Here is a 15,952-nt window from a genome sequence, read left to right as displayed (position 1 = left end):
AACATGGCAAGTATGAGTCTAGCTTTTATTATGGGAAGCATTTCCAGTAGAGACAGAAAAGTATTGGTTTTAAGTAGTGGGTCCTTCTGTCATCTCAGGAATAGCCTGTGCTATTAATGCTGAAGAGGGATAATTGCAGGCTACAGGATGTGCAGGAAAAAAGCTATGGTATTTCCCAGAAGTTTCTTCCTGTGGCCACCCTATTCTGTGACTGTTTATCCTTACCCTCCCTTTCCTCCTCTTGCTTCACCAACCTGTGTGAGTGCGTGCAGACCTCAAAGTGGAGGCTCCAAAAGAAGGGAAAACCAGTTGGGCATCTCAGTTACTGTCCCCTTTCTCCCTCAAATCTGGAAAAGCTGTATGTGGTCTCAACCCCTGAGGGGCCAGAGGGGTGTCAGGCCATGCAGTCCACTGTGTGTGTCCGTGTACATGGAGGGGTGAGAGGATGAGATGTGGGATCTCCTGCTCCCTGGTGCCATTAAGTGTAGCCAGGCAGCTCTCTGTGCACCTACAAAAGATGTTAGAGCACTGAGGTTCTGGAGTGGCCTTGGCCATACTTGGCTCCAGAGCAGTACTGAAGCAGGACACCAACCTGCTTCTGAGCAGACAGAAATTAGTACCTGAGAGGGCTTCTGTGCTATGAAACCTCCTCTCACAAGAAATGTGATGGGATCCAGAGATCCCTTCCATCCCCAGTAATCACCATGGACAACACAGACCTCTCAGGATTCTGAATTTTCAGCTCGGGACGGGACGCACGGTTGTGTAAGAATAACACAGAGCTGGGAGGAGCGGATTAGATGGGGCTTTGTCCTCACCCTTGTTCTCTGCACGTCTCCCACAGGGATCCTTTTGCCATGCACCGGCAGCACATGAACCGCATGCTGTCTGGGAGTTTCGGGTTCGCGCCGCTCCTCGGCATCACCGACGGCACCACCCCCGGCGCTCGCCAGGCTGGCCGCAGGATGCAGGTAACACAGGCGCTGGGTGCAGCCTAGAATCTCTCACACTCATCTCTCTGTTTCTGTCTCCCACCCTTCCTGGGCTGGGCACCCCCCTCTCCTCCACACAAGTGGTTTTATCACTGCCTAAATCTCTTAAGCAGTGGTGTTCTGGTCCCGTTCTTTATTCCACCTGTATTGAGGTGTTGAATGCAACTGTGTTCTAGGTTGGATGGGAGAAAGGGGATAAATATGTGTTGTTTCTCATTCAAGGATGTGAGTTCATATAATGGGGAGAAATTTAGGAGCATCACCTCATGTCTGGTTTGTAGGGGTGATATGGCTCGAACCCCCAGGAATCCGTGGGGCGCTTTCTTGATCTGTTTGTAGAGCCTGAGTGTTCCCAGTTCTGTTTCTGAGTAGGATTACTGTGTTCTGATGAGGATCTAGTGTTTGGCTGCTGCAAAGTCATTTTCTGGTCTGTTTTTCTGTTCTCCTGGCAGGCAGGAGCTGTTTCACCCTTTGGGATGTTCGGCATGGTAAGTTTTCTGTTTTTCTGGGTCAGATTAGAGGCTTTCCAAGTAGTGGCTCCATACCGAGATTCATCAGCACTGTGTGCAACCAGTGCTAAAATGTAGCCATCTGTGAGCCTGACCTGCTATCCTAGCAGGTAGGGAGGATGGGAATGTCTGAGGAGACCAGGATGAGCTTTAGATTTATAGTAAATGGAATAGAGATGAAGGTATTGAACTGAAACTGGAAGCATCTGCTTTCTCCTGGACCTCTCATTGAGTTGCTTTATGACTTCAGGCCTTTACCTTGTTTCCCCTCTAATGTTTTAATCCTGTCCGTGAGCTGTTTTTGAAGAGAGAGTCTCATCTGTGTGTATGTGGAGGTTGTATTTGCACCTTGACCAGAGAAAAGTCATAAAGCTGTTATAGCACAGTATTTCATGGGAATTGGGACAGTTAATATCTGGGAAGAGCAGGTAGTCCCTTAATGACCTCATATGTCTGAAAAGAAGCTGCAGATCTGGAGGTGATGGAGGAGCTGTGAGGATGTGAGGAAAGGACTTGGCCATCAGTAGGCAGAGGATTATTGCACCTCCTTTGCCAGTGGTGGAGGCTGGAGAAGCCAGCAGAATTCTTCAGGTGAACAGGGCTGAGAATGGCTGTGTGTACGTGAGAGCACCATGCTCGGAGAGTCCTGATCTCCGTCTTCCACCGAAATAACACAGTGGAAATAGGTTATTCCAGATGCAGCAGCTTCAGCTGTCTTGCTCTGCAGAATTGCCTCAATGAAAGAGACTCCAGCGTCCCGGAATTTTTGTAGCTCAGAGGAGGATTAATAAGACTACAAACACATAGACTTCAAAGCATAATAACATTGTGTGTGAGTACTGCTCTGCTGGAAACGAGAACAAGAGGCTACTCGAGGAAACAAAAAAAAAAAGAAATCAGCAAGTTTGAGCTGACATTGTAATTTTGTTTACATATTGCACAATTAACCTGTGAGACCTGCTGGCCCAGGGTGTTACTGCAGCATGCAGGTTTGCAGGATGGAAAAGGCAGGTGTTTGTAGGGGAAAGTAAGCAAATTTGTTGTTATGCTAGAAAGAAAACAATCGGTGAAAATTTTCTTATGATCACTGTTAGTGAACATGCTGAGATTTCTTCTCCTAATGTTGCTGAGTCCCCAAGCTCACAAACCCCAGTGCGTTGACAGTTGGATCCAAAGTAAAAGAACAACCTTTGCCAGAACATTGGGCAATGCATCTTGAGAGAATGGAGAGAGCAGCAGCCCCAAATTCTGTTTTGGTTTTGTTTTCTGCGCTACTGAAAGAATGTGGAAAAAAAAATCAACATTCTTCTTAGGCAGCAGGTTCTTTTGCAGACAGTGTGTTGTTCTTTCCTCATGTCCCTTCCCAGACTGACTACTCTTGTTTTCTCTTTTCCTTTTTATCAGGCAGGTGGCTTCATAGATATGTTTGGGATGATGAACGACATGATTGGAAACATGGTAAGAACCCTCCATGACCCGTTCTGTATTGAGGGGAGTGCTGAGGATTCTTCTTCCATCCCAGCTCTTATCTTACTGTGCTGCTTGAGATGGACTGAGCCACACCTGCCAAGGTGGCAGAGGCTGTAAGCTTTGCTTCATCACTGGGAGTCAGTGACGGAGCTTGCTCCTGAGTGCAGGGAGAGGAGAGGGGTGAGGAAGGAAGTGTGTGGGTGGACATGTTTAGCAAGAAATAAGTATTAATTTAACAGGAAGGTGTATTCTCCAGAAAAAGAGACCCATGGGGATTATGTTCATCTAATTGTAACTTCTTACTTCGTTGTAGCGAGGGAATTAAATGCCATCTCTTCTTCCCTGCCATCCCTTCTTTCCACCATTCCCCATTCCTTCTTGCAGGAGCATATGACAAGTGGTGCTAACTGCCAGACATTTACCTCCTCAACTGTCATCTCTTATTCCAACCTGGGTGATGGGCCCAAAGTCTATCAGGAGACCTCAGAGATGCGTTCAGCACCTGGCGGGGTAAGGAGGAGGCTGCTGGCTTTGCTGTGTGAGGGGAGGCTTCGTTTGGTGCCTTTGTGGGTGGCCACCTGCAGCACTTTGGCTTCTCAGTCAGCTGCAGTTCGAGGAGCACATTGTGCTCTTGTGACTCGCTGAACCGTGCCAAGGGCCCCTGGGAGGAAATGGGAAGAGCTGGCAGTGGGGAATCCATTCTTCCCTCTTTGTAATGTTGTGTCTGACATCCTGGGAGTGGTGGCAGTGCAAATTGGCCAAAATACTGGAGGCAGGAATCAGGGTGCCTTAGGGGCCTGGGAGAAGGAATGAAAATGTTGATTCCACTTGGGAACCTGCCCCCAGATCCGTGAGACGAGACGAACCGTAAGGGACTCGGACAGTGGCTTGGAGCAGATGTCCATCGGACACCACATCAGGGACAGGGCTCACATCATGCAGCGCTCCCGGAACCATCGCACAGGTGACCAGGAGGAGAGGCAGGACTACATCAACATGGATGAAAGTGAGTAATGCCCGTATCCTCCTCCTCCTGCCAGCCAAGCCAGGTGCTGCTCTCCCCCCCTGAGCCGGGTGGGCCGAAGGGACTCGTCTGGCCATCCAGGGCCCCGAGGATTCTCCCTCCAGACAGTCCCGCCGGTACGACTGGTGAACTCGGAGCAGACCTTGTGGGGGGTGCAGCGGGGCCACCCCCAAACCTGCCTACACGCTCTTGTAAGTCTTAACAAGTCTCTTACAAGTTTTCCTTCCTCATCTTCTGCTGTGTGGTTGCCTCTTAGCCATAGGGTTATTTTTTTTCCTTGCCCTAATTTTACATTATTTTGAAGTTTCAGTTGCAAAGGTATTTTCCCGCTTTGAGAGAGCAGGGGAAGGTGTGAATTTGGAGAAGATGGAAGCTGTTTTAAGTTAGCTTTGTCATGAACAAAAGACCTGTGGTATCAGCCTTAACTGATGGCTGAAATAGCACGATGTGATGTAGGATTGCAATCTGTGGAGTGTTTATATTGTCATTTTGTGGAACCTAGAGACCATTTGCTGTCCATCCAGTTTGAAATATAAGTAAGTGCAAGTGTCTGCTCTCCTGTGCTTTGAATAGGGCTCACTAGGACATGATCTAGTGCTTGAAAAGGGACATTTCCCCCTTTTTGATGTCTAGACATCAGGTTTAAACATGTCTTCATCTGTCTTCTGCTTTCTAGGCACCACTTATTCTGTTTATGTCTTCTGTTCCCTTTCCTGCCAGGTACAGACAGTGAAACTCTGAAGCCCCTTCAAAGCACCACTTGGACCCTCCTCAAATTTAGTATTAACCTCCCTCCCACTTAAGAATTGAAACAAAGCAACTAATCTTCTGCATTGCTCTAGTTCACCCCATTTGGGTGCTGCAGTGGGGCATGGGGAATCTCACTGATGTGCAAGGAACACATTAATTGCCCATTCCCTCTCTGCTGTCCCTTGGCTCTGTTCTTTCTGCCAGTAGTGCTGGGCATGAGGAGCTACCACCTTGCCTCTTCCATCCTTTCCACTCTTTCTGTGCTGGGTTGGGCTGGTTCTGAAGTTTGTGTTTAGTCCCCTGTGAAAGGAATGTGAGGGAATTCTGCTCGAACCCCCTGTCAGTCCCCTCACCGGGACAGAGGCTTCAATTCCCCTGCTGCTCCTCGGTGCATCTCTGGAGGAGCAGAAGGATGTGTGCGTTGGAGAAGGGAGGAGCAGAACAACAGCTCGATCAGCCTGTGGGCCCCCTGACCCCTCTTCCGTCAGCTCCCCCACTTTTTTAATTTGTGAAACTTGTAACTAGATGTTTACTGAATAAAGAAACAAACTGTAAAATATTGGTGGATCAGTCTTTACCTTCAGCTGACCTAATTGTGCCTGCTGTGGAATTAACCAACCTCTTTCACATCCTTGGAAAATTGCTGAGGAGAAACTTGGTGTGAAATTTGTTTTCTTATAGAAAATAGCCTAACACCCTTCCCATGTAGTCACAGAGTGAGATGATGCTCAACGTGGAAATTGTGAAAGAAGACCCAAGAACTCACCATTTGCAGAAAATGCCCTCTAATTGCTGTAGTTTTGCTGTGCACTCAAGGGAAATTGGTTGGTCTTTCTTGCGGCCTGGTCAGCTGTGCAGCCCTGAATTGGGCCTCTGGGGTTCCTGCACAGACAGGGAATATTTCCATTATTTTCTTATTATATCACTGCAACCCTGGCTGACGGTATGAATGACCTTTCCTTAACTTCAGTATTAGATGAAAGTTGAGAGGCATTAGGAATATAGGACCAGGGAAAATCTCCTGGGTTCTTGGCCAGTTTTGTGCTCTGGCACACACTCTTACACAAACCTTTTCATCAGTTTATTTGGAACAGAAGGCAGGAAATCAATTCATGACTTACACTTGGAAGTGGTGTGCTGGGATCTTGTGGTGTATCTCTCTGTTGTACATGTGTGCACTAACAGAGACACACCTTGCTGGGGACTGACTGTCCTGCCCTGAGAAAAGGATGAAGCATCCTTTGGAAGCTCAGGGCAGAGTTAGCAGGGTTCCACCCTTCAAGGAAGTGCAGAACAGAGCTGGCTGGAGCCCACTTCCCCGTGCTGTTTTGTCCCATGGGAAACCCCAGTAGGAGTCATAGAATAGTTTGGTTTGGAAGGGACTTCAAAGACAGCAGCCTGCTGTCCCTGGCAGTGGAGTGACTTTCTGGAGGTGTCAGAGTCAAAGCAAGCTCTGAAGAGAGCAAGGCTGAAGGAGGAGCTCCACAGAAAAAAGCAGGGCTTAGGAGAGGTTTCTTGGAAGTCATCTTGGGGTTGCCAGACTGTGAAAGAAGGCACTGCAACAGCAGCCCTCATCTCTGGCACTCTTGAGCAAGTGCAAGGTGTGGCACCTGGTGCTTTGATCCAGTGAAGAACCAGCTGAGCTCAGAAAGGTGCTCACAGCATGGAGATGGTGGCAGTAACCAGCTGCCAGGTCCTGGCCAGGTTTTGAGGTGATGTTTGAGATGGAGAACAGGTGTTGCATTAATAAGCAGACAGGACTCAGTTTCTTCATGCAGAAAAGCCAAATCTTTATTGTATAGGTCATATTTTATGTGGATTTATTGTATAGGTCATCTTTTATAGGATTATCAGAAGGCAGTGTGTCAGATCTTAGTGGTGGACAAGACATTCACACTTAGTTCATTGGTCAGTACATGGTATTTTGCATGTCTATCAAACTTTATAGTTAGTTTACATATTTTTTCTCCTGATTCTCATGAGACAGATCTTACTGTTTATGCAGGTGCTAGTTGTTTTTCACTCAAGAATAAGTTGTTGTGTTAACGAGCTCTCATACCAAGATTGTTTTCACATGGGAACTTGCAAATTACTTAGCTGCACTTAGAAGAAATGACAGGCTAGCTATTAATTTAACAGAGCAGGCCTGATTTTATGAGACCTTTCTTTTATAATTCTTCTACCTGTCTACAACAACAGGAAGGTGGCCGTGGTGGGGATTAGCATTGACCTTTGATCGTGAGGATCCATTCCTCTTTGGGCATGGATTTCCTAATCTTGATCTAATCCCAAATCCCTTTGTCTGGATTCAGCCTTTGCTCCCTGTTGGGTGCTGTCCTGATTACAGATTTAGGTAGGACCCTTGTTGCTCTTCCACTCGGCAGTGGGAGGGAGATTTACCTGGCTGTCTGAGCCTTGCTGAGTGCTGCGCAGTCATTCCCAAGGTCTCAGCCTCCTCCAGGGACAGCAGGGCACTGGTGGTCTGGGAATATGGGAAAAGCTTCAGTGAGAGGAGAAGTTGTTAAGGCGAGAGCCCAAGGGAGAGTTTTAGAGATCCCAAACCAGACATAGGGGAAGTGTATTGAGAGGGTGAGTCCTTTGCCTGGCCCAGGCTGACATGAGCGCTTCTGGCTTCAGAAAGCAGGAGGGTTTTCTCCAAAGAAGGGAACACATCTAGCTGGGGTTCATTTTTTCCAATGAGTTACAGTTTCAAGTGAAATGGTTTGCCCTTAAAAGCAATCTACCTCCTGTATCAAGGCACAGGAAGGGCTGGGATGAGACTCTTCCATTTCTGAAATGTCACAACAGAAAATCTGCTGTGCCAGCAAGATGGAGAAAGAGAAGGCTGGATGTTCTCAACATGAAAATCAAACAGTATTTCTTTCAGATGGGCAGGATGTGGTTCCAAGTCACCCTTATCCATCCAAGGAAGACAAAATCCCTTCTTGCTCCTTCTCCCATAGCTGTCACCTTCAAATTGGACAAATTGAAGCACCAAAACAGGGCAGTTGAGTGGTACTACTGCATCTTCTTAAGGAGCAAGCAGGACACCTGAAGTGAGACAGAGGGGCCTGACATGCTTTAAAGAGACAGAGGGAAGGGGAGGGGGGTAGAATGAGGTGAAGATAGGCTGGAAACACTAGTGGGAAGATGGATAGTATAACCTTGGAGGGGAATGCACTAGCTACACACAAATAAACCAGAAACTTAGGTGATTTTGTTGGTTGTATATTCAGTTTTCCATAATTAAAAATATATCTTAAAAATAAAAACCATTAGGGCTAGTGGAAGCTTTGTCCTTACATATTTTTGTGGGTAGCCCTGAAGGTCTGTGCACCTTTCACTGTACTTTTTGAGGTATTGTAAAATTCTGGGGGAATTGTAGAATACTGGGGAGAAAGAATTGTAGAATACTGGGGGAAAGTTAAGCTGGTGTCAATACTTGTAAATAAAAAATGAGATGATATCCACACCTGTAAACCAGGCAAACTGACATTAAATCAAGATAAGAGATGTAAAATGCATTAAATTTAAAAATAAGCATTTATGTCTCAGTGTTTATAATATGTGATCTCACTTCTCAAAATTGTTCCTGTCTAACAACTGTGATAATTTCTGATTAAATTATGGGTTGGGTTAACAAAGGCACTACAGCAACCCAGAGTCAGAGGTTGCAACAGGACAAAGCATTTTATCTGGCCACACAAGACTGTGTTCTGAAGTAAAACAAGTTAGTAATTATTAAAACAACAAAAAGGCCAATATTATAAATTTTAGTTCACTGATAGATTTCAAGTAATGAGGGGGAAAAGAGAGTGTAGAATATGAAATTATTTCCAGTAGGATGTTGTTGTGAAACTAATGCTCATTAGTAACTTGATTAATGATCTGAAAGAAGGTATTAAACCAGTGCTGATGAAGCTTTCAGAGAATCCCAAGAACAATGGATGTAATAAATGTTGGAAAAAGATGAGATGTACTGAACAGTCAGTAACTATTGGTGTGTTTATTTATAAACAGTAGGTATTTTTGGCTGCACTGAATGCAGAAAAGACATTCACCCAGGGACATAAACATAGTCTGTGCTCTTTCAAGATGGAGAACTCCAAAAGGAATTGAGATTGGAAGACAACCAAGGAAATGAATGGTACTTGCATAATTCTTCCTCTGTGCTGATGGGTTACACTGGGGTGCATTAGCCTGTGTTCACCAAGAGCAGAGGTAAAAATTCTCCCCTTTGAAGAATCACAGAATGGTTTGGGTTGGAGGGGACCTTAAAGATCATCCAGTTCCAGCCCCTCTGCCATGGGCAGGGACACTTCCTCTAGACCAGGTGGCTCAGAGCTCCATCCAACCTGGCCTTGACCACTGCCAGGGATGGGGCACCAACAGCTTCTCTGGGCAACCTGTGCCAGTGCCTCACCATCATCACAGTAAAGGATTTCATCCTCATATCCAGCACAAACATGCTCTCTTTCTGTTTGAAGCCATCCCCCTTCTCCTGCAACTACATGCTCTTGTAAATAGTCTTTCTCCATCTTTCTTGTAGGGTCCCTTCAGGTACTGGAAGGCTGCAATTAGGTCACCCCAGAACCTTCTCTTCTCCAGACTGAACAACCCACATTCTCATTAATAAATTTTCTCAGCCTTTCTTTGTAGAAGAGGTGCTCCATCCCTCTGATCAATTTGGTATATCAGAGTAGTGAACCAGTTGTGGGAAATCTGGGTATTGGACAGTAAAAAGGAAACCAAAGGAGACTCAAGAAGGTTGAAACAAGGATGACTTGAAGCCTGGAAACACTGCCCAGCACTATAGGCTAACATGAGCTGAACTCCTGTGTCTGAGTTCACTCCACTGGAGCACAGGCTGGCGTTACCTAAACGGGAATGAAGCTTCTGACAGCAGAGGGCTCTTCAGCCCAGCAGAAAACCTGCAGCGACCTCACCATGGAACTGGGAGTGAATGCAGACCTTGTCAGAGCAGTAGAGCACACCTCCGTTTCCCAGCTCCCCTTACTCCAAACCCCAAAAAGAATTTGGGTAGTGGGCACAGGAATGGGGTGAGGGAGTTCTTGGCCACTTGAGAAGCCAAGCAATGGGATTATACCAGGCCCTTGGGCCTTCAAAAATCTGTGAGTAGGAGAGGGAAACAGACTGGCACAGGGCTAGACAGAAGGGAAAGGTGGGAAGGGCAAAAAGAGACCTTTTGACTTGACAAGGGCTTCAAAGCAGGTGGGACCACAAAGAGCTGCAGGAAACGGAGCTCTCTCTGGGCACAATGGTTTGCTCAGGAAACAAACAGGCACTGCCATGGGGCTGGAATGTAAAATCCTACAGGCTCCAGTGCTGGAGAACAAAAGGATTTAAAATAGACCTCAATCTGGTGTATAACTTAAAACTGATTTGTTTGATTTGCAGTATTTTTTTACTTTCCATAACACTCTAAAAAATTGACTTGATTTTATATTTCAGCCCTGTCTTAAATGTAACTGGGATTTTTTTCCCTCCTGGGAATTTTCCTTTTTAAAGACAACACTTCAAAAACTGTTTCCATGGGGAAAGTTCACTTTGGTTATTATTACTTCCACCATCTCCTCACATCTGGATGGCTTTTTAAATCCTGAGGGCACTTAATACAAACTTAGCATGGTGGGAAAAGGTAATAAAAGGAAGGGAAATAGAACAGACACTACCTGTCTCCAGCTGCTGGTGATGTAATGTCCAGAGGTAAAATGGGAGATCAGACACTAGCCTCACCATTTCCATCCCTTACTAATGACAGAAAAGGAGAACAAAGATTGCAAAAGAACAAATGCTTGAGTAAATAAATAAATCCCATCAACACTGCCAAATTGAGTGAGGGTATCACACAGGAGGACATAGGTGGCCTTGAAGGTGTCAGTAACAGCAAAAGGGCTAAAGTTGGTAGCACAGAGTGAAAGGGAAAAGGAGCATAGGACCTAAAATCAAGATTTTGGCTATAAACTGGAGCTTTTCTGATTATAACCATCAGAAAAGAAGAAATACTCAGGATGACCAGAGGAGAAGACATGCAATCCAGGAGGCGTTTCTGGTAGTTATAGGTGTGTGTTACTGTGCCTCTGAGAGATGCTGATCAGACTTCACCTGTGAAAGAGAACTGTGCTCATTTCTAGCCAAGAAAGCCTAAATTGAAGTGCAGGTAAGAGAGCATTTTTGCACTCTATTTGAAGAGCAAGTAAGAGAGTAAGGAGAGCTCATGGTGCATGAGGGGGCTGATTTGGTTAGTTAAGCAAAGTGAAGTCTGTTCTCAAGGGAAATAAACACCAGGGAGGAAGAACAGCTTCAGCTAGAGCCAGGCTGGCACAGGCACAAGAGAATATCAACTAGCTGTGAATTCACTTAAGCTGGAAATTAAAAAACTTTAAACCACTACAGCAGTTGGGTTCTGGGGCAGCCTGCCAAGGGCACCAGTGGGGACTATAAAATTTACCAATTTGGGGTTAGCACCTGAGAAGCTTTTGCAAGGGATTGTGAGACCACAGTGGTGAGAGATCACACTCGGTCACCAGGAGCCTCCTTGCTTTTGCTCCCACCAAAGAGATCATCCATCTTCCCACTTCCTGAAACCAGTGCTAAATGCTTCAGAGGCAGATACAGGCAAAGCCTCCCCAGAAACATTTTCTCCTGATCTGAAGGGGCTGGGGCTTTACTTGTCCTCAGAACAGGAGGGTGCAGGGCAGTTTTTAACATGTGCACAAGTGCTACAGGAATTCTGAACATTCTTGCTACTGTAAAAGTGTCACAGCTCTCGAATCCAGCTGACATTTTGCTGCCTATTGAATTCATCACAACAGGAATATAATTGCACACGGCACAAAGAATTTTTGCAAATGAACTCCTTTCCTTGGCAGGAAAAGAGCCTGCCACCAGCAGAGGAGGCAGACAATAGTCCAGCCTAGTTCCACACTGGATCAAGAGGGATGCTCCTGGAAAACTGCAGAAGATGAGAGAAAAACACCCAAAAGATGGGGTGCCTGTGGAACCAGCAGAGAAAACAGGTGGTTTTTATATGAGTATTTCAGCTAAGCAGTGACTTGTACTAGGAAAAGGGATGAAGAAAGAAGAGCCCTGCAGGTGGGAACACAGACAGACTCCCATGGAGAGGATGGCAAAAAGGGAAAGGGGTCACAGAAGGAAAATGAGCAGCTATTCCAGGGCATACAAAGGAGGCAAGAAGGATGTCAGAGATCTGAGAGACACATTTGCAGCAGCTGACATGAGCTGTGAGATTCTTCTGACTACTCTACCTTGCTCTGCATCAGAATCCTGCAGAGGCAGGGCCCCATCCCAGGAAGGATGGTTCAGCTGTGGCAAGCAGCAGGCACAGCCCTCAGTGGCTGCTGTTAGGGGAGTCTTTGTAAAGAGGTACAGCCCCATGGGCAGCAGAGGGGGACACACACCATCTGTGCCAGCTCTCCCCAGAGACCAGACTGCAGGCACCCACCTGGCACAAAGGGCCTTCAGAGGAGCACCCTGGTGGAGGAGAGGCAAGGCATCCCTGCAGGGAGCTCTGGGGACCACACAGATGCATCATCACCCTGCAGAGCAGCAGATACAATATGGCTGGCATGGCTATGGCCTCTGCAGCACCACTCCTCAGCTGGCCCCAGGAGTTCACAGGAGGATGGATGCAGGTGGTGGGCACATGTCCTGCTCCTGGGCAGGGCTGCCATCTTCCCTGCTGCCCCAGACAGGCCTGAGGAAACCTGCTGTCCATCCAGAGATGTGCCCCCCAGCCAGTGTCAGTGATGCAAAGGAGGCTTGGTAATGTGTAACAGCCTCCTTTGGTGGGTCCACACCAGCCCATCATTGTTCAGGGAACAAAGCACCCTGCCAAAGGTCTCCTCTGGAGAACAGAGGCAAGGGCAGCCTCAGCAACCCCAGTAAAGAAAATATTGACTCCTTCTGAGCACACAAAGACCATCTCTGACTCCAGAGGTACCTTGGCACGGAGCAGTGCAGGATGGGGAGTACCTTAGAGAAGCCCTGCAGGGTGTCTGCCCAGCTGTGACACTTCTCCCCACTCTCCAGGTACAGATGGGCACTGCTGCAGAAGCCAAGCTGCTGGCAGCAGCTGCCCAGCACCTTCACCACCTTCAAGAGGGGGAGCAGCAAGCTCCCCAGAGGAAATTGTGTCCCAAGAGTGCAATAATTACAAACATTAACCCCAATCCCTGATTACCTCTTGCCACAGGGCAGCTAGAGGTGGCTGGCAAAAGTTGGACATCAGTGATAGAGCAATTCAGGTCCTCTCCTACCTCATCCCTTTTCTGAACCCACGTGAAAGGTACGCAAAGAGGGTTTGCAGTGAATCACTGTGCAAGAGCTATTAGACTTTCTGTGCTGGGGATGGCAGATCTCCTGCTCCTCATTTTGGGATGGACATTTCTCTGCACCCTCTTCTACAGTCCCCTAAACCTGATTCCTTTGCAGAGCCTAACGTGTCCAGGTATTTCTGTTTTCCTCTACTCAGGTCTTTTCTTTGGAAAAAAATGGGTTAAAACATAAAGACATTTTATAATGAAAACTTATAATGCTCAGTACTTACCTCACTCTTGCCATCTTCAAAGTGATTTATAAATGTTAACTAATTAATTAATCTTCACATCTTCTCCAACTGAAATTCAGAGTCACGGCTGAAGCGAGCAGAAAAATAAAACCCATGGTTTTCAGGTGAAGGGCAAAGGCAAACCTATGCTCCTGCCCTCTGCTTGCCATCCAGCAAGGCAATTTGCAGCAATACTTTCATTCTGCACTGCAACCCTCTCATTTATTTTTCAGTCCTACCAAAGGTCTGAAGTAATTTTATGTGCTACCTCCAGCTTTCCTTTTCTTAATGGAGGTCTTAAAAGGTGCTCCCTTTGAAAAGTAAACAAAATGGAAGACTTTCAGAGCTGTGTTTAATCCCAAACTCTCCTAAAATCCATAACACAGCCAGCCTTGAGAGGGGGATACAGGCAAATGGGGAGGGGGAGCAAAGCCAATCTATGGCAAATGCTGCTCCCAGAGGATGAGCTGACCCTGGGACACGGTGAGGAGTGGGCTCTCATGTAACAAAGTTATGGCACAAGGACTTGTGCCAGCTGGGACTGAGCTGTGAGGATCCAAGTGTGGGGCCTCAGCACAGCCTGGGGCTGGAGTGGTGAGCCCCACCAGTCCCACGCTGGTCCACACACTGGCTGCTGTCACCCACATGGGGAATTGGTGCTCCCAAGGCGGATGGCAGCATGTGGCACAGAGCTCGGGCACTGCTCTGCCCAGCCCTTGCTGCACAGGGCATCACACGAGCGCTGTCACACACAGCCGGCCTGCAACTCTCAGTGCTGCCTTCCAACTCTACTCGTGGGATCTGCAGCCGGGATTTAAACTGGATTCAGGGCATTGAAACAGAGCCTTTGTGTCTAATAGCCACAGTTTGGTTAAAGATAGCAAAGCCCAACAGACCAGAGAGAAGATGAGACACTCAGGGCAAGGAGCTGTTACAGCTGCTCCTCCTAAGCAGCAGGTTCTTGTGGGACACAAATATCTTCCTGCAGTACTGGTAACTTCAGCTCTCCCTGGAGGTGACACTGCTCCAGCCCAGCTCCTGCTGGACGCCAGCCAGTGGCTGTTAGGACACGTGCTGCGTCCGGCTGCTCAGCTCCCTCCCAACCCATTCTCATCACACCCCAATGGCTTTGCAAGCAGCAAATCCTTCAAAGGGTGTGAGGTGCCAGACATGTGGCAGGTGCTTGACAGGTATCTCCTCCCCAGTTGGCACCTGGGCTCCAGAGCAGCCCTTCCCAGGGAGCTGAAGCTCCCATACATATGGACATTATTGTTCCTGCAGACAATCACAAACACAGCAAGTGCAGTGCCTCTGCTCCCTGACAGAGACAGATGAAGGTGATGTGACGCAGAGGGAAGAAGGCTCAGGTGATTTAAACAAAAGCTGGAAGCTTTATCACAATCCCTCCCAACAATTTATGGAGAACAGGATTCATCAGGGAGACTCTCAAATTCAGTAGGCCTCTCTAGGTGGGCATACACAACCCAGGTCCAGCTATCCCCTCATGTGTTCCAGCAGCCAGATCTGTCTCCCATCTGGACAACTTCATACCAAAACTCTCCCACTTGGCACTTCTGGGCCAGGCAACTACAGCCAAGGTGCTCGATGCCCTGTGCAACAGGAGGGGGGAAGGTGTGGGGCTGCCTGAGCTCTTGGGAGACACCAGCCAGTGAGAGCCATCACCCCAGGAGAGCTGGCATAGCCCTGTCCCCAGCACAGCCAGCTGGTGCGCCCAGCCCTGTGACCACACACAGAGGAACAAAGAAAGCTGCTGGGGAGTTTTAGGAGCTCTTGGCTTCGGGTGACAGGGCTTTCCCACTGACAGTCAGGGCTGTATTACAGTAGCCTGGAATTAGCAAAGCAGGGATATTGCATTAAACCTGCCTTTTGTGGGGTTTGAGATCTGAAATGGCACCTTGTTACCACCGAAACAACACAGACTCACCCGCCTCCCCTTCACACCTACACTGCCTTGGCTCCAGCTCTCACCTGTCTGCACAGGGAGCTGACCCAGGAGAAAACCCATCCCAGCCAGTGAACCCAACAAGGCCCCATGGAGACGAAGCTCCCAGTTTCCCTTCACTGGATTATTTTTTTTCCATGCTTTGCTCACACACAGAAACACAGGTTCAGGGAATCAAATTTTAGTCTTGGCACAAGGCGCAGAACCAAGCGGGGGTGGGAGTCACAGTGTCAATTTACATTTACATCAGCTACATGTCATGGAGAGGCAGTGTGACACTGACACCCATCTGACTCGGCTCCAAGCCAGCCCTGAGGAGGCATCCTTTGAAGAATCTGAGTTAGATTTTTTCCTGGGCATCTCACAGGAGTCACTTTCACTGATTTGGATTTTTTTTTCCAACCAGACATCACCACCACCCGAGAACAGCTTGTGCAGCATCTATCCTGTGAGAACTCACACATGTGGGCATTGACTCTGTTACCTCCACCTGTCAGGCAAGTCCCCACATCACTTTCCATTCTGTCCAGGATCACAAGACACACAGTACTGACACAAATAAGGACTGTTCCTTCAGTCTCTGCACCTTCCTCTGAGACTACCTGAAAATCACCTTTTGAAGAGTCTAGAGGAAAATCAACCACACAAGGAACA

General features: G+C 47.6%; 1 protein-coding gene across 1 annotated transcript; it reads left to right on the top strand.

The window, feature by feature from the left end:
* The first annotated feature begins 800 nt into the window (after window positions 1–800).
* Window positions 801–5,304, top strand: MLF2 (myeloid leukemia factor 2). The gene is given in 7 exon segments (XM_031056673.1): window positions 801–971; window positions 1,445–1,480; window positions 2,906–2,959; window positions 3,356–3,481; window positions 3,818–4,056; window positions 4,058–4,186; window positions 4,716–5,304. Coding segments are annotated over 6 exon segments (693 nt in total). The 3' UTR covers window positions 4,125–4,186; window positions 4,716–5,304.
* Window positions 5,305–15,952: the final 10,648 nt, after the last annotated feature.

This window comes from Geospiza fortis, unplaced genomic scaffold (genome assembly GCF_000277835.1).
Source record: "Geospiza fortis unplaced genomic scaffold, GeoFor_1.0 scaffold1, whole genome shotgun sequence".
Lineage (NCBI taxonomy): Eukaryota > Metazoa > Chordata > Aves > Passeriformes > Thraupidae > Geospiza > Geospiza fortis.
This window is presented reverse-complemented; position numbering and strand designations above follow the sequence as displayed.